Raw genomic sequence first — 22,160 nt, forward strand, 5'->3', positions numbered from 1 at the left:
ATAGACGTATGAGTGCTGCCAGCATTGATGCAGAGGTTGAAGGGGTGGGGGGGTCAGCCTGTCAGTGCTCAGACCATACACTGCATCAAATTGGTCTGCATGTTGGTCGTCCCACAAGGAAGCCTCTTCTAAAGATGATGCACAAGAAAGCCCGCAAACAGTTTGCTGAAGACAAGCAGACTAAGGACATGGATTACTGGAACTATGTCCTGTGGTGTGATGAGACCAGGATAAACTTATTTGGTTCAGATGGTGTAAAGCGTGTTTGGTGGCAAACAGGTGAGGCGTACAAAGACAAGTGTGTCTTGCCTACAGTCAAGTATAGTGGTGGAAGTGTCATGGTCTGGGGCTGCATGAGCGCTGCTGGCACTAGGGAGCTGCAGTTCATTGAGGGAACCAGGAATGCCAACATGTACTGTGACATACTGAAGCAGAGTATGATCCCCTCCCTTAGGAGAGTGGGCCGCAGGGCAGTATTCCAACATAACCACCCTAAACACACCTCCATAATGACCACTACCTTGCAAAAGAAGCTGAGGGTAAAGCTGATGGACTGGCCAAGCATGTCTCCAGACCTAAACCCTATTGAGCATCTGTGGAGCATCCTCAAACGTAAGGAGGAGGAGAGCAAGGTCTCTAACATCCATCAGCTCCGTGATGTCATCATGGAGGAGTGAAAGAGAACTCCAGTGGCAACCTGTGAAACTCTGGTGAACTATATGCCCAAAAGGGTTAAGGCAGTGCTGGAAAATAATGGTGGCCACACAAAATATTGACACTTTGGGCCCAATTTGGACATTTTAACTTGGGGGTTGTAAGGGTATCCTCATCAGGGTGTACTCACTTTTGTTGCCAGCGGTTTAGACATTAATGGCTGTGTTGAGTTATTTTGAGGGTACAGCAAAATTACACTGTTATACAAGCTGCACACTCACTGCTTTCCATTGTAGTAAAGTGTAATTTCTTTAGTGTTGTCACTAAAAGATATAATAAAATATTTACAAAAATGTGATGGGTGTACTCACTTTTGTGAGATACTGTATATAATCTTGGAATAAACTTGTATCTTGACAGGAAGTTGACTTAGGAAGCCCTTTTAATGTGTAGAAGGGGGCAGCCCAGTGTCCACACCGAATAACATCATTTCTACACTTTTGATTGATAATTAAAATGTTTTAAAGCATCCAGCAAATCTATTCTCTTAGAAGTCTCATGTTGATCATATAGGTTAGAGCTGAAGTCTAGGTACTAATTTTATAGCCTAGTTATTCTGTTCCAGCTTGGACCATTGTTAGTATTAGAATCTCATTCCTGACCAGTCCCTGTGTAATGTGCTGCTAGTACAGTGAAAGCAGCAATCTTCCAGGTCCAGTTCTGAGCCACTGCCCTTCTGTATTATAACCACAGGGGATTATCTGCCTGCCATTGCCACCGTAGGCTGAAAAGAATTCTGGCTACACCCATGGGCCGTTCCAGGGGGTATACTCTCTCTCTACTATATCCATTCAGTTTTTTTCTGCCTAGTCAGAAATAAGGACCTATTTCCTTGCTGGGATATTTGGTCCTGGCAAAATATTTTAGATAAATGTTTTCCTCCTGTGAGATCTACAATCAACTGCCAGACTGGGCGACGGGCTGGATAATCTAGATCCAGTGGTCACCCCAGTATGGCCAACGAGCACGCGCAGACCTCAGCTCCGCGCTAGGTCGGCCGCGACATAGCCCCATTTGACTGGGGCTGGCCTGCGAGTTAAATTCCTCGTGAGGTCCCATACGACCGGGGTCTCGGTCTGAGTTGCAGCATTCCTGCCGACACGCGTAGGAGGAGCCTGCGGCACATCACGCTGTGACCACCGAGGGGACGCGGCGGCCATTTTCTCAGCAGGATACCGAGTCTCTGGACACTCCGTGCTACACGCCTATGATTACAACACAAATGTGAGTTGCCACTCTGTAGTTTTGCATGATTAAAGTTTCCCAACAATATTATGCTATGGAAGTTGTTCCCCTTCTTTTTCATACCTACTTATCTTGAGAGGAGTGGGCACTATCTTTACGGAGGCTGGTACAGGACCTGTCAGTGGATCCGGATCTCATATATGCTGAATATGATCCTTGTCATGGGGATCATTGTGTTGTGGTAAGAGGCTAATCTCATTCCTTGGTGGTGGAATCTCTGCACTGGAATATTGGGATTTGGAGTGTCTGTACCCTTTTGGGATCACACATTTTACCTTTCGGAAGATATACAACATCTGTGTTATAATATGATATGTGTGGACTTTTTAACGATTAATGGACTGTGCTGTTCATCGCAATATAATTTTTTAGCGCTAAAACTACTATTGCGCTATCCCCCTTGCCTTTGCCAAGCTGGCGGACCAGCTGGTCCAGGGGCTCCAGTTTATCTGTAGCCTGTTTCGGAGCTACCATGGATGACATGATTAAATGTCTCACAAGGGGAAAGAGCACTTTTCCTCCGTAGGCTACCAAGGGCAAGGAACCTTGTCTTAGACGTGGGCCTTCCTTCTGAGCTCATAAGAAGTTTTTCGTCCCTCAGGGTCGACTGACAAGGGCTCAAAGCATTTCAGGGTCTCTTCTGGAGGATCTAAACAAACCTGGTCTAGCAATCCAAGATTGGGCTTCTCCAGATCTGGGGACAAGGCTCCTTCTGCATAAAGATGCACCCTCACCCATATCGGGGTGGACTTCCCAGGTGCAGGACAAGTGGGTCCACAAAGTCATTTGGTCCAGGTACAAGATCGAGTTTCGCTCTTGTCCCTCGGCAAGGTTTTTTCCTTCCAACTTGCGCCTGTCCCCAGACCGCTTACAGGGCCGGTTTGGGCGGTAAAAGACCTGTTCCTTCTAGGTGTGATTGTCTCGTTTCCGACCTCGGAAAGTTTTTAGGGTTTTTACTCAAACCGGTTTAAAATTCCTAGGAAGCAAGGCAAAGTGCATCCAATCCTGGACCTCAAGACGCTAAACTGCTTTGTGCGGATACAGAAGTTCAGAATGAAGTCCATTCGAACTGTGGTGGCATCCCTACGTCAGGGGGATTTCCTTGCCTCTATCCATATCAAGGATGCCTACCTTCACATTCCAATATGTGCCAGTCACCAGTGTCTTCTCCACTTTGCTGTGGGTGAGGAACATTATCAGTTTGTGGCGTTACCCTTTTGGTCTCGCATCTGCTCCTTGGGTCTTCACAAAAGTGTTAGCCCCAGTGCTAGCTTTGCTACTCCTATAGGGGATCGCGGTACTGGGCTACTTGGAGGATCTTCTGCTAGCAGAGTCTCCCTCTGCTCTGGTGGAGAACCTGGAAATGACAATACGAACTTTGCGGAAGTTCGGTTGGTTTCTGGATTTTCAGAATTCTGCTCTATTCCATCCACAAAGCTGGATTATCTGGGCCTGACTCTGGACTCGGCCTTAGCCAGAGTGCTCCTTCTGGACAAACTCAAGAAATTGCAGGCTGCAATTCGCCTCCTGCTGTCAAACAAATGGTCATCCCTCCGGACTTGCATGCGGGTGCTGGGCCTGTTGGTGTCTACCTTCGAGGCGGTTCTGTTTGTACAGTTCCATACGAGCTCCCTGCAAAGGGAAATTCTGTCCCAATGGGACAAGACTCCACAGTCGCAGTCTCTGGACAATCCGATCCGGCTAAGTCTGGGCACAAAGGAGTCCCTGATATGGTGGCTTTGTACTCTGGCGTTTTCAGCTGGGAAAATCCTTCCTTCCCTTGTATTGGACAGTGGTCACCACGGATGTCAGCCTGTCTGGCTGGGAAGGCATCCCCGGCAAGCATTCTGCACAGAGGATCTGGACAATGGAAGAGTCCATACTACCAATCAATGTCTTAGAAATCCGACTGATCGGACTGTGTCTGGACTATTGGACGGATCGTATTCAAGGATGTCCAGTGCGCATTCAATCGGACAATGCCATGGCTTATGTCAATTGCCAAGGGGGCACAAGGTGTGTCCTGGCAGCTCTGAAGGTTGCCCGCATTCTAAGGTGGGCAGAACGGTTCCTTCCAGCCCTCTCCATTGTACACAGGCGGATTACTTCAGTCAGCAGGCATTGGACCACGGGGTGTGGTCCCTTCATCCAGAGGGGTTTCATCAGCTGTCTCCTCGGTGGGGCACCCCCAAGGTGGCCCAGTGGGGTCAGTATTGTCTGATTTACGCCTTCCTTCTCAATCTTTTGCCCAGACTTCTACGCTGGATCGAGGCAGAAGGGATTCTGGTCATCTTAGTGGTTCTGGAATGGCCTCGCAGTGCTTGGTACGTCGATCTGGTGCGACTGTTTGCCGATTGTTTCTTGGCAGCTTCCTCTTAGGGAGGATATGCTGTCCCAAGGACTGATCTTCCATCCTGCTTTACAGTCGCTGGCTTTGACGGCTTGGCTGTTTAATGCCAGGTGCTGAAGGATAGGGGTTTGTCTGAGTCGGTGATTCCTACACTGTTAAAAGCTAGGAAATCTACCTCCCAGGAAGATCTACCATTGTACTTGGAAGACGTACATCGTGTGGCGTGAGTCTCTTGGGGTTCTTCTTTGTTGTTTCTCGTTGGCTCCGATCTTGACCTTCCTTCAACGGGAGGTTGAACATAAATTGGCCTTGAGTACCATCAAGGGACAGGTGTCTGCTTTGGCGGTCTTCTTCCAGCGACCTTTGGCCACACCCTCACTGATGCATACCTTTCTTCAGGGTGTCTGACATTTTGGTTCCTCCAGTGCGGGCTCCATTGCCGCCTTGGGGCCTTTTAATTTGGTGTTTTCAGCTCTACAGAAGCCTCCCTGTAAAAATATTTGGGAGATTCCCCTGCTTACACTGTCCTAGAAAGTGGTCTTTTTTAGTGGTTACCACCTCTGCATGCAGGGTGTCTGAGCTGGCGGCATTATCCTGTCGTTCACCTTACCTGGTGATTTACAGAGATAAAAGGTGATTCTTCGCCCCATCCTTCGTCCCTTCCAAAGGTTGTCTCTGATTTTCACTTCATTTGAATGAAGACATTGTGTTGCCTTCCCTGTGTCCCAGACCTAAACTTTCGAAGGAAATTGCCTTGCATACCATGGATGTGGTCTGAGCAATTAGGGTGTACCTGGCAGCTACAGAGTCTTTCGGGAAGTCAGGCTCTTTGTCCTCATGGATGGACCTTAAAAAGGGTTGTCCTCTTCTCTGCGACCATTTCCAGATGAATCAGACAGAGAGTGGTTCAGGCCTATTCCATCAGGGGTCAGGTTCCTCCTTTTCCCTGTCCAGGCACACCCTACTAGGGCGCTTAGTGCCACCTGGGCTTTCCGTCAGGCGTCAGTGACTCAGGTTTGCAAGGCGACCACCTGGTTGTTGGTGCACACTTTTACAAAGTTTTATAAAGCTGATGTGTTGGCATGTGTGGATGCTTCTTTTGGCCTCAAGGTTTTGTAGGCTGCTGTTTGAGGACTTGAATCCTCTTTGAGGGTGTGTGTTTTTTCAGGAGGGCTCCAGTTGTTTGGTTGTGCTCCTGTTGCCTTGTTGGCTAATGTTTTAGCCTTGGGATTTTTTTTTTTTTTTTTTTGTTCCCACCCCTCATGTTTAACACTGCTTTGGGACGTCCCAATGGTACTATGTCCATCAATGAATAAAAGAGAAAATGGAATTTATGACTTACCATAAAATGCTTTTCTTTGATGTTCGTTAACTGACACAGCACCCACCCCTCTGTGGAATTCTAATTCTTCTGGCACTGCTTGTAACAAAACTGAGTGACTGACTATAGCAGGGAGAAGAGTATACCCCCTGGGACTGCCCATGGGTATAGCCACAATTCTTTTTTTGCCAAGTGTCCTACTCCTGTAGGGGGCAGTATAACCCAATGGATATGGCTATTAGGAGCTGTGTCCGTCCATGAACACCAGAGAAATGGATTTTAAGGTAAGTCAAAAATACCATTATTTTTGTTTCAGTGAAATACAAGGTATTCCCTGATTGTATGAGATGGGACAGTGATGTTACAATCTCCACTTAATCCAATCAGAGGACGCCTTGTATTGAAACAAAAACAGGGCTTTCTCTGAATGGCACCTGTGTTGAATGAGCGACCGCCTGTGGTTACTATACAGAATGGCAGCCAGTGGACACTGAACTCTGAAGACTACGGTTATCTTGATAGCGATTTGCAGCTTACACAGGGATCTGTCAGGTGTAAGATATACATTCTTACTTTGACCCAAACTAGATCAATGTAACCATGCTATAAAAATCATACCCAAACTTCAGCGTTATGATAACTAAAGTCAAGATATACCCAAGACAGGATCTTTGAGGCACTACAAACCCTACAACATACTTTTTCATAAAATAACATCTTTTTATTTGTAAAGTTTAAAAACGGATGTTTCAGTCACCCACCTGATTGAGAAAAGGGGTGGGGGGCGGGGGACACCACCCCCTTAACAGCCTAGACTTATACACTCTATGGTGGTTTTGACAGATATTGATAGCTCAACACCCGCATTTTGAACATTCCTCTTTATCAGGAGCTAGAGGGTCACTTTGCTCTAAAAACTATTCATCCAAGGGTATCCGTCCTCCCTAGAGATGTTGGACGAGGTTAAACCCCACTTTCCTCTTTCTCAGAATGATTGCACAGTATGTGTGTAGTCAGAGGCCTTAAACTGGATCAGCCCAATGCTCAGCAATTAATGGTTCAAACTCTCTGGGTGGAACATGTACTTTTAAGTACATGTTGTGTCTGGGTTGTAGCCTCCTAGTGCAAACTTGGACAGAGCCAGCTCTGCTCTATAGGTGGCCAGGAGTAAACACACTCCGCTGTCCATTTACACCCAGCTACCTCTGATCTGCTCTGCCCAAACTGAAGACTGAGTCCTATAATGTTTTTTAGGGGACTAGATCGGACTGATGCAAGTGTGTTTTGTGTACATCCGCCAGTCCATAGAGATGCATGAACTTTTCGATCAGGTCCGCTTGAAAAACTCACATGAGACCTGATTGAATTGTCTGTGTGAAAGGACCCTAACTGCTGAATGCTTAGTTTTACAATGTGGTGAATCCATCGTCGGCAGTGTGACACCTTTTCTTTTTAGTTGGAGTAGCAGCCCTGGGGGCAACATCGAGTGGTTCTAAAGGCTTTAGGTTTTTACCTTCATGCATCCTATGCATGAAGGTAAAAAAAAATCTCTGTGCAGCAACCTCCCCCTAATACTTACTTGCGCCCCATTGCAATCCAGTGAATTCTCCCTTCTCATTGGCTGAGACATCAGCAGGAGCCATTGGCTCCTGACGCTGTCAATCCCAGCCAGTGAGCCAATGAGGAGAGAGGGGGCAGGCCAGAGGCCACAGCTCTGTGTATAATGGAGCAGCTGCTTGGGTGCCGCCATTGCAAGCTGCTTGGAGGAGGGTCAGGAGCGCCGGCAGGGGACCCAAGAAAAGAGGATCAAGACTACTCTGTGTAAATCCATTGCTCAGAGCAAGTAACATATTTGTTTTTTTTAGTTAAATTTGCCTTTATTATCACTTTATGCCTTTTATAGGAACAGTGATTCAGTTATTACCCAAATCGGAAATCAGTTCTGGGTTGACAAGATCATCTATATAGGTTTATTGTTTTGTACAAAAAAAGTTAGTAGTATATTTGTGTTTTTACTGTATTTTAGGTCCACAACATCCTGGCAGAAATGGTGATGGGAGGTATGGTTCTGGAGACCAATATGAATGAAATTGTTACTCAGATTGATGCACAGACAAAACTGGAAAAATCTGAGGTAAGGAATGGGAATCACACTTGATGTCTTGTAGGTACTAGTAGAAATTTTATTGAAATGTAGGAGCCGGCAGTGACGACAGAATTAAATGTATTGGATCACTTTTAAAATTATTCTCTGTGAATCAGATTATGATGGTAATCACAGCACCAGCTATTTTTTTCCTTTAACCAAAAAACACATGCTGAGAGTCCCAGACTTAGTAGATTAATTTATGGAAATTAGTCTAGTAAAAAGCAAGGATCCATGTCCGACACTTACAACTTGCTCTGTAATGACAACCTCAGTCTGATTGCTGAATTAGTTAGCATGCAGATATTGAACAAAATTAGCATTGTAGAAATGTTATTACAAAGTCCTAACTGACCAATCTAGCCCGACGAAGTACCCAGTATTCGAAGAATGAGCAAATATGATGAACTTTAGGGCCATTCACATGCAGTTTTGTGCGGTAGACCAGCATGGCCACATCCCACAACCGCCAACCTTAGTGTCACACCAATACAATAATGTATACAATCAGGATGTAATTACAGTACTCATTACTTTGTAAAAAATGAATCAATAAATATATACAGTATCTCACAAAAGTGAGTACACCCCTCACATTTTTGTAAATATTTTAGTATATCTTTCATCTGACAACACTGAAGAAATGACACTTTGCTACAATGTAAAGTAGTGAGTGTACAGCTTGTATAACAGTGTCAATTTGCTGTCCCTTCAAAATAACTCAAGACACCGACATTAATGTCTAAACCACTTGCAACAAAAGTGACTACACCCCTAAGTTAAAATGTCCAAATTGGCCCCAATTAGCCATTTTACCTTCCCGGTGTCATATGCATCATTTGTGTTACAAGGTCTCATGTGTGAATGGGGAGCAGGTGTGTTTAAATTTGGTGTTATCGCTCTCACTCTCTTATGCTAGTCACTGGAGGTTCAACATGGCACCTCATGGCAAAGAACTCTGAGGGTCTGAAAAAAAGAATGATAGCTCTACATAAAGATGGCCTAGGCTATAAGCAGACCGCCAAGACCCTGAAACTGAGCTGCAGCACAGTGGCAAAGACCATACAGCGCTTTAACAGGACCGGTTCTACTCAAAACAGGCCTTGCCATAGTCAACCAAAGAAGTTGAGTGCACATTCAGAGGTTGTCTTTGGAAAATAGACGTATGAGTGCTGCCTGCATTGCTGCAGAGGTTGAAGGGGTGGGGGGTTAGCCTGTCAGTGCTCAGACCATACACCACACACTGCATCAAATTGGTTTGCATGGCTGTTATTCCAGAAGGAAGCCTCTTCTAAAGATGATGCACAAGAAAGCCCGCAAACATTTTGCTGAAGACAAGCAGACAAAGGACATGGATTACTGGAACCATGTCCTGTGGTCTGATGAGACCAAGATAAACCTATTAGGTTCAGATGGCACCAAGCGTGTGTGGCAGCAACCAGGTGAGGAGTACAAAGACAAGTGTGTCTTGCCTACAATCAAACATGGTGGTGGGAGTGTCATGGTCTGGGGCTGCATAAGTGCTGCCTGCACTTACAGTACAGTTCATTGAGGGAACCATGAATGCCAACATGTACTTTGACATACTGAAGCAGAGCATGATCCCCCTCCCTTCGGAGAATGGGCCGCAGGGCAGTATTCCAACATAACGATCCCAAACAAACCTCCAAGACAACCCCTGCCTTGCTAAAGAAGCTGAAGGTAAAGGTGATGGACTGGCCAAGCATGTCTCCAGACCTAAACCCTATTGAGCATCTGTGGGGCAATCTCAGACGGAAGGGGGAGAAGCGCAAGGTCTCTAACATGCACCAGTTCCGTGATGTTGTCATGGAGGAGTGGAAGAGGACTCCAGTGGTAACCTGTGAAGCGCTGGTGAACTCCATGCCCAAGAGGGTTAAGGCAGTGCTGGAAAATAATGGTGGTCACACAAAATATTGACACTTTGGGCCCAATTTGGACATTTTCATTTAGGGGTGTACTCACTTTTGTTGCCAGCGGTTTAGACATTAATGACTGTGTGTTATTTCGAAGGGACAGCAAATTTACACGGTTATACAAGCTGTACACTCACTACTTTACATTTTAGCAGTGTCATTTCTTCAGTGTTGTCACTTGAAAAGATATAATAAAATATTTACAAAAATGTAAGGGGTGTACTCACTCTTGCGAGTTACTGTACATACGTACTGGCTTATACAGCCAGCATGGATTGGTATGAAGGATATTTCTACAAAATACAGTCTCTGCAGTGGGTCTATTGTATTGTAATTACTTTCACTGCAGAGGGGAGGGTTCCGGGTTGGTCGGTTTTGAATTTTTAAATTCCTCTAATGAAAATTATGCTACAACCTGCTGGCAGCCTTCTACTGGAAAAATCCTACCTTCATTGATGCTGGCTCCACAAAGTAGTGCAATTATAGTCTGGCCTGGTGCTGCAGGGGGTTATCTTGCCTCAGCTGTAACAGTGAAGGATTGCACCACTCGTCCTCCCCTTCTGCGCCACTTGTCTATTTACAAAACTCCTTTATTATTTTCATAGAATATAAAGCATTCTATGAATGGAGAAGGAGGATTATTAACAGGATACCCCTCCTCCAATCACAAAACGCTTTGCATCCTGTGAAAAAGTTTTTATCAATGGAGGTGTTTGAAAGAAGGAGAGGGCAACTAATTCTTCACTGTTTTAGCCAGGGCAGTAAATTATGCAGCGCTGAAAGTACACAACTGTGAGGAGAAGCTGGCATCACTGAATGTAAAGAGCAGCCAGCAGAGCATATTATTATTATTATTTTTATTATTATTATACAGGATTTATATAGCACCAACAGTTTGTGCAGCGCTTTACAATATAAAAAGACAATACAGTTACAATGCGATAAAATACAAGGTTAAGAGGCCTTGCTCATAAGAGCCTACAGTCTAATAGGGTGGAGCAAGTGGTACAAAAGATAACTCTGGGGGGATGAGCTGATGGTAGTGATAGTTGTTAGTTTGAGGTGTTATAGGCTTCCCTGAAGACCTGATTTTTTTTTTTTTTTTTAGGGATCGCCTAAGGGCAGCCAGGGTAGGAGATAGCCAGACAGACTGAGGTAGAGGGTTCTGGATGGAAGAGGCTCTGGAGAAGTCCTGGAGAGAAGCATGGGAGGAGGAGATGAGAGCTTAAGAACAGGAGGTCTTTTGGGGGGGGGGGGGGGAGCAGAGAGGACGTTTTTGGGTGTAATTTGGAGACAAGGTTGTTGATGCAGCTTGGGGCAGAGTTGGGAATGGTGGCTTCGTAGGTTGTTAGTATTTTTTTATTTATTTATTTAATGGTGGTCGAGTTGGGTTGGTATTACTTCTCTGACACTGCTTTGATACAAAACTGACATCCTATGCAGGAAGAGAGAGGGTGTACCCTCTGAGACTGCCCATAGGCGTAGGCATTTTTTTCTGTCTAGTGTCCTACTCCTGTAGGTGGCCGTATAACCCTACTGATATGCATCAGGAACTGCGTCCGTCAATGAACTTGAGAGAAAAGGATTTTGCGGTAAGTCAAAAATCCAGTTTTTTTTTTATTTTTTTTATCACTTTATTCCTATTACTAGGAATGTAAACATCACTTGTAATAGAAATAAGCAGGACAGGTCTTTTTTTGTGAGATCTGTGGTCAAAAAGACAGACCTCAGATCTCACGTTTACACTTACAAGCAATTAAAAAAAAAAAAAAAAAGTATTTTATTTTTTTTTTTTTTTTTTTACCAAAAAAAAAATAGGCCCTTTAAGGCCGTGTGGCGTAAGTGACATCTGAGGTTGCTCCTGTCCTCCAAGGCCACAGTCGAGTGGCTGCCATCTTGCCCTCACCAACTTCCTGACCAGGAATACAGAGGACTGGATCGTTTTCCCCGCTACTGACAGCTCTGGGAGAAACTAATCAGGAAGCGGCAGGAGGGGGGTGGGCACCTCTTCTGCTGCCCTTAAGTGATCCCGCGTCGAATCAGACACTAGGACCATTTTTATGTTAAATCGGACTGCCTGTCTTATAGGAAAATACCAGGGTTATGGCAGTTATCTGCTGCCCTAACTCTGGTATTTATCGTCAAAGGACGAATGTAAATAAACGGTTGGCGGTCCGGAAGTGGTTAATTCCCTTCATTAAGTTACAAAATGTTTAGGTAGTAATGTCACCCCCTCACAATACCCTCCCCCAACGCTGTGCCTGTCTGTAGTTGGCACTCTCCTCTCACTTCCAGGTCTCACAGGCTTTGCTGGCATTGCCTCCCACTGCTGTCAGTTAAATCCTGGGACACTTGAAGCAGCTTGCTGTGGAAGCACACTCAGAAGAACCAGGAGCTGTGGCGGAGGACCAGACCAGATAAAAGGAGGTTCAGGGCTGCATGTACAATATCATTGCACAGAGCAGGTAAGTATCACAGGTTTGTTATTAAAAATAAAAAAATATATACTGTTGTCGTGGTGAGGGGAGTTGTGTGCAGGTGCCAGGGTATGAGTTGGGGGGGGGGGGGGGGGGAGTTGCAAGCACATTGGTGGGTGGGGCGTGCAGAAATGGTGGTGAGAGCAGGAGGGTAGGTGTGAAAAATGGAGTGGCATGATGCAGACATGGTGGAAAAAGCAGGGGGAAGGTGGGCAGTTGGGGGGGCTTAATAAATGGTAGTTATCGAGGGTGTGGAGGAGGAGAAGTTTGATGGTCAGGGTGTGTTGAGAGTATGGTGGGGGCAGTTGCATTGGTGCAATAGTAACAGCTGGGGGTGGGGGAGAGATTAGGTGGTGACAATTGGGGGGGGGAGCACAGAAGCTACATCTTTAAATTAACTATGTCGGCATTGCCAGCTCCTCTATCTAGTTTCCTAAAGGTACACTTTAATGTGTGTGTAAGTGTGCCATAAATGTTCGGGTGATTGATCAGTGTATAGTTTTCTACTTGTAAAACTCTACAAACTACTTATGTCATCCAGGAGTGGTGGTAGGTGACCAATAACGGAGAAGGGGCACTTTGGCAGCACTATTGTATAGCCTTGCAGCCTGTGTATGTATATCTGTGGAGTTTACATTTTAGCAGTATCTGTCACAACAGTATCTGTTTATTGTACTGCTATTTTAGACTATACACTCTCTCGCTAGTGAGGTTAATTCATTCTATGTAAAGAAGTCCAGAGAAGTCTCAATTCCTCTCCTTTATTTAACTGCAGCTATGCGTTCAAACATTAATATTGGACTTCAAGAAAATGGCCCCGTGGTCCGAGAAAACCAGACACTAGGCCGTAAAATTAGAGAACTGAAGAGAGAGTTCATATCTGACAGGTGGCAACATTTTGCATTATGAAGTTAAATTTCTATGGTAGTTTCCTTTTTAACAAGTTGAAGGATAAGTTCACCTTTTTTAACATGTTACATGTTGCACCCATATTCATGGTGCAACATGTTACAAATCAACTGGCCCCTTGATGTCACATTGAATTGAAAGCTACAAGGCTTTGCAGCTGTCAGCTTGTTCTCAATGAACTACCACGGAACTGTTTAGCGCTGTGGTAGTTCATTGATTCTTCCTGGTAATGTGTAACTGCTTGGCCATACGAAGTACAGCCAAACATCTTACATGCAGAGCCTGCAAGAGCCCTGCATAGCACCCACTATCTGCTCCCAATTAAAAAAAAAAAAATAATAAATGCAAATTTTTTTTTTTTCTGAAAAAAGATGTGCATTTATTTATTTTTTATAAAGGTAAATTTTTTTTTCTTTGTGAATAACTCTCCTATAAAACTGTCCATTGCCTCTTTTTTCGGCAGCCATTACTACTGTACCCTTCCATACCCGACCGCTATTTTCTGAAGGTTCAACATCCAAATGAATTCTTTATTTATTTTACTTTCAAGGTGAACATTTTATTTGAAATGCAAAACCACTATTTTTATCTACCCTTTTAAACTATTGAAATGTTATCATTTTTGAACATGCAATCTCTATATCTGGTTGAAACTGAAGGGGAACAAAAGCCTAATTTCTCGTTCATTGGCGGACTCAGTGCTCCATATTCAGAATAATATTGTTATATTGCCCCCCACAGGAAATGGACACTGGGCAGAAAAAAGACTTGGCCATGCCTATGGACAGCCCTGGCAGGTATACAGCCCCTTCTCTGCTCTAGGCCTTCAGTTTTTTTTTCTGCCTAGTCAGGAGTAAGGACCTAATTCCCTGCTGGCAATTTTTTCCTTTTAAATGGCTTTTTTTTTTTTTTTCCTGTCTTTTTTCCTGTGAAATCTTACAATCAACTGCTGGACTGGGCGACTGGCTGGGTAGCTAGTGCCCCCCCCCAGTCTGGCATGTGAGCGTGCGTGCAAACCAGAGCTCCGCAGTGAGTCTGCCGACAGCCCCCAATTTCGGTGGTGGGGAGATTGTCTGGAGTGGTGCCCATCTTGTTCCTGGTATGATGAGTACATATCCCCCGTCCCCCTTCAATGTGTTTTGGGACGGATGCGGGCAACCCCCCCCCCCCTCACCCCCCTGGGATGGTCGGACCTGCAGATTCCCCTCACACCCACCTTTATTTTGGTGATCCCTAAGTGGGCCATCTTTGTACAATTCCCACCCCCCCACCCCCCAGGGTAGCGTGGTGGACTGGCAGGTGTATTGGGCTGGTGTACTGCTATGTACCTGTGGAGGGGCATGCCGCCGGAAGAGCAGTCTTCCTGGATGTGGCGGACGCTGGCTGTTGTGGTGGTCCTGTGCCCAGTTCCCCCCTCCTTTTCGGATGTGTCCTGGGAGCCTCATGGAGGCTGCATGTGGTGGCCATTTTGCTGTGGTTGGCACCATTGTATTGGGGCCTGTGTGATTCTCTTTGGCCGACAGCCATGTTTGTGTAGTCCAGCGGCCATTTATGTTTGATTCGGCGTGCATCAAAAGCGACGGCCATGACAGTGAAGCCTTTGGGCGGCGATTATGGCTGTGGAGCTCCTCCTTTTCCCCTAGTTCTGACTCCTGGATTTCCTTTTTCCCTGGATGCCGCACGTTTGATACTATCTATCTCTAGTGCTACTCTGGTGGGATCCCTCCCTCTGCTGCAGGTTGAGGGGTGCTCTGCTTTCGGGTGCCCCTGTGATGATACAGGTGCAGTGCCTTTGGGGGCGAGTCCCCCAGCGGTGCTAGATGTTTTTTGCTGGTGGGTTCCCCTTTTGCCTTTTTATGAAATCTCAGGAGCATGTTTCCCCACCTGACCTCCCTCTCGGAGGCAGCAGTTCCCTCGGGGTCCCAGCCCATCACTGACTGGTTCTGGAGTCCTTTGTTTCCTCCACCACCGCGGTCATGGACCACCCTGGTGCAGGGCCTGTAGCCACGCTCTCTGATCTATCAGTGAGCATGATTCCTTCACTCCTGTAGCTGCGCACGAGAAGGCTCTGGTTCATGCACTGATTACATTTGTGCAGGAAACCTTGAAGATGGAGGATGCAGCTGAAGCTGCTGCGGAGGTGAACGTCCCCTTTGGCTTCCACATGCCATCTCGCACGGCAAAGGTGTTCCCGTATCCATCTTATTTTGACAGCTTTGCCTTCAAAGATTGGGAGCGTCCAAAATGGTCCTTTGCGGCCCCTAAACGCTTTGCGGTGAGGTACCCCTTTGAAGAGTCACTCCTTAACCACTTAAGCCCCGGAAGATTTTACCCCCTTCCTGACCAGGGCCTATTTTGCGATTCGGCACTGCGTGACTTTAACGGACAATTGTGCGGTCGTGTGACGCTGTACCCAAATGAAATTGACGTCCTTTTTTTTTCCCCACAAACGAGCTTTCTTTTGGTGGTATTTGATCACCTATGCGATTTTTTTTTTTTTTTTTTTTTTCATGCGCTATAAACAAAAAAAGAGCAACAATTTTTTGCAAAAATACCAATTTTTTTATATGAAATTCCCCCCCAAAAAATGTAAAAAATCAAAAAATTTTAACATTTTAGGCCAATTTGTTTTATGCTACACATGTTTGGTAAAAAAAATCGCAAAAAGCGTATTTTAAATGGTTTGCGCAAAAGTTATTGCGTTTTACTAAGGGAAAGATTTTTGTCATTTTTATATTTTTTTTTTTTTAACGAGTAATGGCGGCGATCTGCGATTTGTTTTGCGGGACTGCGACATTGCGGCAGACAGATCGGACCCTTGACTGACATTTTTGACACTTTTGGGGTTACCAGTGACATGACTACAGTAATCAGTGCTATACATATGCACTGTTACTGTAAAAATTACACTGGCAGGGAAGGGGTTAACTTTATTTGAGAAGGCGGGGTTAAGTGTGACCCTAGGGGCATGCTTCTAACTGTGATTGGATGTGGCTTGTGATATAACAGCAGAGATCTACGGTCCTACATAGCAGGACCGTATGATCTCTGCTGTTACACAAGGGAGATTGACAGGCGGCTTTGTTTACATTAGCCGCCTGCCTTTCTCCCGGTGTAACCGACGATCGCGAGTGAGCGGCGGACATCTACAGGCTAGCGATGTAGATCTACGTCACTTTGCCTGTGAGGAGCGGACTGCCGACGTAGATAGACGTTAGGCAGTCGGCAAGTGGTTAAGAAGTGGACCTAAACACTATTTGAGTGGGCCAAACTTTTGCGCCATGATCTGGAGGTTGAGCAGATTCCTCCTGCCTTTGCTGAGTTTGCGGATCAATTGGTCCTGGGGCTGCAGTTTGTCTCCAATGCCTCTCTCTGTTTCAGCAGTGGTGCTTAGATGTGTATTGTGGCTTAAGTGTTGGTCTGCAGACCAGGCTTCAAAAAAAAAAAAAAAAAAAAAAAAAGTTTTGACTGATTTATCCTCTCAAGGTGTTCGCCTGTTTGGGACTACCCTTGACGACCTCATTAGGAGTCTCACGGGGAGGAAGAGCACCTTTCTTCCACAGGAGAAACAACCTCGTCGCACACACAGCCCTTATTTCTCGCCACACAACATTTTTTCGTCCCTCAGGGTCCACTGACACGGATTTAAAACATTTTCAAGCCCTCCTCGGGAGGTTCCCAGCGGCCCTGGCCTGGCAAGCCGAGAATGGGACAAGGCTCCTTCTGCATGAAGGTGCGCCCTCACCCATGCTTGGAGTGAGGGGACGTCTTTGTTAATTTCCGGGCCCGTGGGTCCTTCGTGAATGGCAAATGGGTCCACAAAGGGATTCTGCTTGGTTACAAGATAGTTTCATTTTTTCCCTTCCCCTCCAATGTACATCTGTCCCAGGACTGATTTCAAGCCCTCTCCGGGACACTGCAGGACCATTTGCTTTAGGGAGTGATTTGTCCCGGTTCTGGTCTTTGAACCGTTTCAAGGTTTTTATTCAAACCTGTTTACGGTTCCAAAAAAAAGAGGGCAGGGTTCGTCCGATTCTGGACCTCAAGGCCCTGTACTGCTTTGTATGGGTACTGAAATTCAGAATGGAGTCCATTCGCATGGAACTGGCATCCTACATCAGTGGGATTTTCTAGCCTCTATCTTCATCAAAGATGGTTGCACATTGCAATATGTGCCCAACATCAGCGTTTCCCCTGCTATGCTGTGGCAGAGGAACACGATCAGTTCGTGGTGTTAACCTTTTGATCTCGTCTCCTCTCAGCTCCTCGTATCTTCACAAAAGTGCTGGCCCTGGTTCTGGCATTGCTACGTCTGCAGGGAATTGCGGTACTGGGCTACCTGGATGAACTCCTCTTGCGAGCGGAGTCCTCTTCTGCCTTGATGGACGATGTGGAGATCACTATACAGACCATGAAATAGTTTGGTTGGCTTCTAAAGTACCAGAAGTCTTCTCTGATTCCATCAAGGAAATTGGATCTGGGTCTGACTCTGGATTCAGCTAAAGCCAGAGCATTCCTTCCTCTGGACAAACTCCAGAAGTTGCATGCTGCGATTCTTCTCTTGCTGTCCAGAAGGTGGTCCTCCCTCCGGACTTGCATTCGGGTGCTGTGCCTGATGGTGGCTACCTTCGAGGCAATTCCGTTTGCATTGTTCCATGCGAGGACCCTCCAAAAGGAGATCCTGGTAAAGTGGGACAAGTGTCCAAAATCTCTGGACAATCAGATTCGGCTGAGCCGAGAAACCAGGGGTTCCCTGGTCTGGTGGCTTTGTTTTCTGGCTCTGCGGCAGGGCAAATCTTTTCTCCCCTTGTATTGGACAGTGGTCACTACTGATGCCAGTCTGTCCGGGTAGGGTTGTTGGACGCTGGAGGAATTCAGATTACAGATCAATGTCTTGGAACTTCGGGCAATCAGGCTGTGCCTGGATCACTGGACGGATTGGCTTCGGGGGGGGCTCCCGGTACGGTTCCAGACGGACAGTGCCACGGCAGTGGCTTATGTTAATCACCAGGGCAAAACAAAAGTGTGTTAGCGGCTCTGGAAGTAGCCAGCATTCTCCAGTTGGCAGAACGCTTCGTTCCGGTCCTCGCTTGCCATACACATTCCAGAAGTGGAAAACTGGCAGGCAGACTAGCTTAGTCCGCAGGCGTTGGACCAAGGGAAGTGGTCCCTTCTTCCGGACATGTTTCATTTGATCTGTGTGCGGTGGGGCACCTCCGAGGTGGATCTGTTAGCATCTCAGCTCAAAAGAAAGGTACCAAGGTTTTTGGCAAGGTCACGGGATATTCTGACAGATGTCACAGATGCTCTGGTGGCACCATGGGGCCAGTATCATCTGATTCATGCCTTCCCTCCTCTCAAGCTTCTGCGCAGGATCGAGGCCGAAGGGATTCTGGTGGCTCCGGACTGGCCTCCCCGGTCTTGGTACACCGACCTGGTGCGGTTGGTCGACGATGTCCCTTGGAGACTGCCTCTCAGGGAGGACCTGCTGTCCCAAGGGCTGATCTTCCCTCCTGCTTTAGTCGCTAGCTTTGACAGCCTGGCTGTTGAAAGCCAGATGCTGAAGGATAGAGGTTTGCCTGGATCGGTGATCCTGACACTGCTGAAGGCTTGGAATTCTACCTCCTAGAAATATTTATCATCGTACGTAGAAAGCGTACATTTCGTGGTGTTAGTCGATCAGTGTTCACCCTCATTCCTTTTCAGTGGCTCAGATTTTGACCTTCCTTTAACGAGGTGTAGAGCAGAAGTTGGCCTTGAGTACCAACAAGGGCCAGGTGTCTGCCTTGGCGGTCTTCTTTCAGCAACCCCTAGCTACACGTTCATTTGTGTGTAATTTTATTGAAGGGGTTCGACACCTGACTTCGCCGTTTCAGTCTGCTTTACTGGGGATTTGAACTTGCTGCTCTGTTCTCCAAAAGCCTCTTTTTGAAAATATTCAGGACATTTCCCCTGCTTAGGCTTTCTCAGAAGGTAGCTTTTTCTTGGTGGCCATACCCTATGCTCGCAGGGTGTTGGAACTGGTGACGTTATCTTGTCGTACCCCCTATCTGGTGGTCCACAAAGCTAAGGTGGTTCTTTGTCCACGCCTGTCATTCCTGCCTAAGGTGGTCTCTGACTTCCATTTGAATGAAGTCCCTGTGTTGACTTCCCTGTGTCCCCATCCCACACATTCCAGGGAATTTGCGTTGCATGCCCTGGATGTGGCTTGGGCGATTCAGGTGTATCTGGCAGCCACGAAGTCTTTTTGAAGGTCAGACTCACTCTTTGTAATCACAGATAGTACAAGGAAAGGGCTGTCCGCTGCTTCTGGGACCATTTCCAGAGGGACCAGACAGTGACTCAGGCCTGTTCGATCAAGGGTCGGGTTCCTCCTTTCCCTGTAACGGCACCTCACTCGGGTGCTTAGTGCTTCTTGGGCCTTCCGTCATCAGTCATCAGTGGCGCAGGTTTTCAATGCAGGCACTTGGTCTTCGGTGCACACTTTCACTAATTTCTACAAAGTGGATGTGTTGGCATTTGCAAATGCTTCTTTTGGCAGCAAGGATTTGGGTCTGTTTCCTCTTTGGGGGTGTATTGTTCAGGTTGGGCTCCAGTTGTTTTTGTTGAGCTCCTGTTACCTGGTGGGCTCTTGTGTTTAGCCTTGGAAAAAATTTTTTTGTCCCACCCCTCATGTTTGGCACTGCTTGGGGACGTCCCTATGGTTCTGTATATGGATTTCTGTCGATCGATGAAAGAAAGAAAATAAGATTTTTGTACTTACCAATAGATCCATTTCTCTGAGTTCATTGATGGACACAGCACCCGCTCCTCTATGGAGTTTTGATACTTCTGACGCTGCTTGTTACTAAACTTAGGGGTTGTATACTAGCTAGGACTGCCCATAGGTGCAGGCAAGTCTTTTTTCTGCCTAGTGTCCTATTCCTGTATGGGGCAATATAACCCTATAGTTCTGAATATGGAGCTCTGTGTCCGTCAGTGAACTCAGTCAGTGGATTTTACGGTAAGTACTAAAAAACCTATTACTTCCTGTGTATTTCTTTTACAATAACTATAGGCTGTCCCTACTAGAAATACAAGCACACACATATATATATATATATATATATATATATATATATATATATATATATATATATATATATATATATATATATATATATACAATAGGGGCAGTTTAAGACTATTAGACTATTACTGTATCAGTAAGTTTTGAACTCTGGGAGAAAGTACTAGAAGAAAGTGAATGCAAACTACATACAGCTAGTGCTTCTGGTTAGAATCCAACCCTAGTTACCTTGCACCCAAAGTTTTTGGTTGAGCTCCTGTTGCCTGGCTGGCTACTGTTTAGCCTTGGGAGTTTTTTTGCTGTACCCATCCCTCATGTTTAACAATGTTTTGGGACGTCCTAATGGTCATAAAGATCAGGAGTGGTGTCCGTCAATGAACGAAAAAGAAAATGGGATTTTTTACTTGCCATAAAATCCAAATTTTCTAAAGTTCATTGACGGACACAGCACCCACCCCTCTGTGGAGTTGTAATTCCTATAGCAGAGAGGGGGAGAATACCCCCTGGGACTGCCCATAGGCGTAGCCAGATTCTTTTTCTGCCTAGTTTCCTACTCCTGTAGGGGGCAGTATAACCCAATGGTCATGAAGACCAGGAGCTGTGTCCGTCAATGAACATCAGAGAAATGGATTTTATGGAAGTCAAAAATCCCATTTTTCCACATTGAGATCTGATGTGTTTTTAAAGTGTTCCTTGATTTTTTTTGAGCGGTGTATATGCAAAGCATAGTTTTCATACATTTACTAAGCTAAGAGAAAATTCCCTTTGCCTTGCAAAGTGAACAACTTATTTTGCCTTTTTTTAATTCTACCCCCATTGTGTTGGTTGATTGAATCCTTTTTATTGTTGAATGTGGAAATGCCATTTCTTCATTGTAGGGTTATGGTGTCCTATCAAACTCCAACTCATTCATGAACCATTTATGCTTGTGTGTACTCAAAAAAAAAAAAAAAAAAAAAACCTTTTTCTAAAAAATTATTTCGTTTCTAGAACTCATTTGTCATAAATGCATATTCATTTAACCTAAATTAAGATAAGGTGAAAAATAAGTTAAGCAACAAGCAATATTACCTGACCTATAGGAAGCAATACAATTATTTTGCAGTCGTTTTCCAGGTAATAAAGGAAATTTTTTTTTTTTTTTTTTTTTTTTTTAACCCTTGACTTGTAAATTTCTTGCATTGTAATATTTTTTGCTGCCTTTTATACATTGCATTTCAAAGGCAATACTGCTTTACATAGGCTGGAATAAGTATAAAGGTACTGTTTTATACTGTAATCATTTTCCTTCTTACGTGGCTTTGAGGTTTTTGTATTTGCTTCAGGCAGTACAGAAAAAGGTTCTCCAACAAAAGTTAAGAGTGAAAGCTCCAAATCCAAACGGTATTGGGGTTTGTACATATGCCTGTTTTGTGTAGGGTTCTAAAACGCATTCAGTATAAACAGGATATTCTAGCAGGCATATTGCCTCTCAAATATTTGTTGGCTGTCCCCATGCTTATTGTCACTAGCATAGAGTGAGGCAGGAATAAAATTGAATAAACTACAACACAGTGCCTTGTTAAGTTTGACTCCTGAGACACCAGGCCAGCTCCCCACTCTCCTTTTATCGCTGTTGGCCCTTCATCTTACTGACCAATAGTGAGATGTGAAAAGCAAATGGGAGTGAATCAGTGCTTAGCATTACCGCTATATTTTGAATTTGTATGTTTGTGTCCTAGCCTGCATGTTAATCATGTTAACAACATGTTTTCAGGCGACTGATGTTTGTTTTCTATAAAAGTTATAAATCAAGATTTTAAAAAGATATATTTCGGCTGATATTTCTTTCAATAAGCGTATGCATATATGAATCCAGAAAAACAAGTTTTCCTTTGCATTTGGGTTGATAACAGAAATGATTCATAATTCTGCTTGGGGGTCATATGTATATTAAAGCTTGATGTATTTGGATACCTCTTGAAATTGTTAGCATTATCATATTATTTGAATATT

General features: G+C 45.2%; 1 protein-coding gene across 2 annotated transcripts in view; it reads left to right on the top strand.

The window, feature by feature from the left end:
* AP3S1 (adaptor related protein complex 3 subunit sigma 1) overlaps positions 1 to 22,160 on the top strand; it is a 120,407-nt gene that overhangs the window by 84,384 nt on the left and 13,863 nt on the right. For both annotated transcript variants that reach the window (XM_082243017.1, XM_082243018.1), the window contains exon 5: positions 7,657 to 7,764. In XM_082243017.1, coding sequence (XP_082099143.1) covers positions 7,657 to 7,764 — 108 coding nt within the window. The remainder of the gene's footprint in view (positions 1 to 7,656; positions 7,765 to 22,160) is intronic.

The sequence above is a fragment of the Pelophylax lessonae genome (genome assembly GCF_965119305.1).
Source record: "Pelophylax lessonae genome assembly, chromosome: 1".
Taxonomy (NCBI): domain Eukaryota; kingdom Metazoa; phylum Chordata; class Amphibia; order Anura; family Ranidae; genus Pelophylax; species Pelophylax lessonae.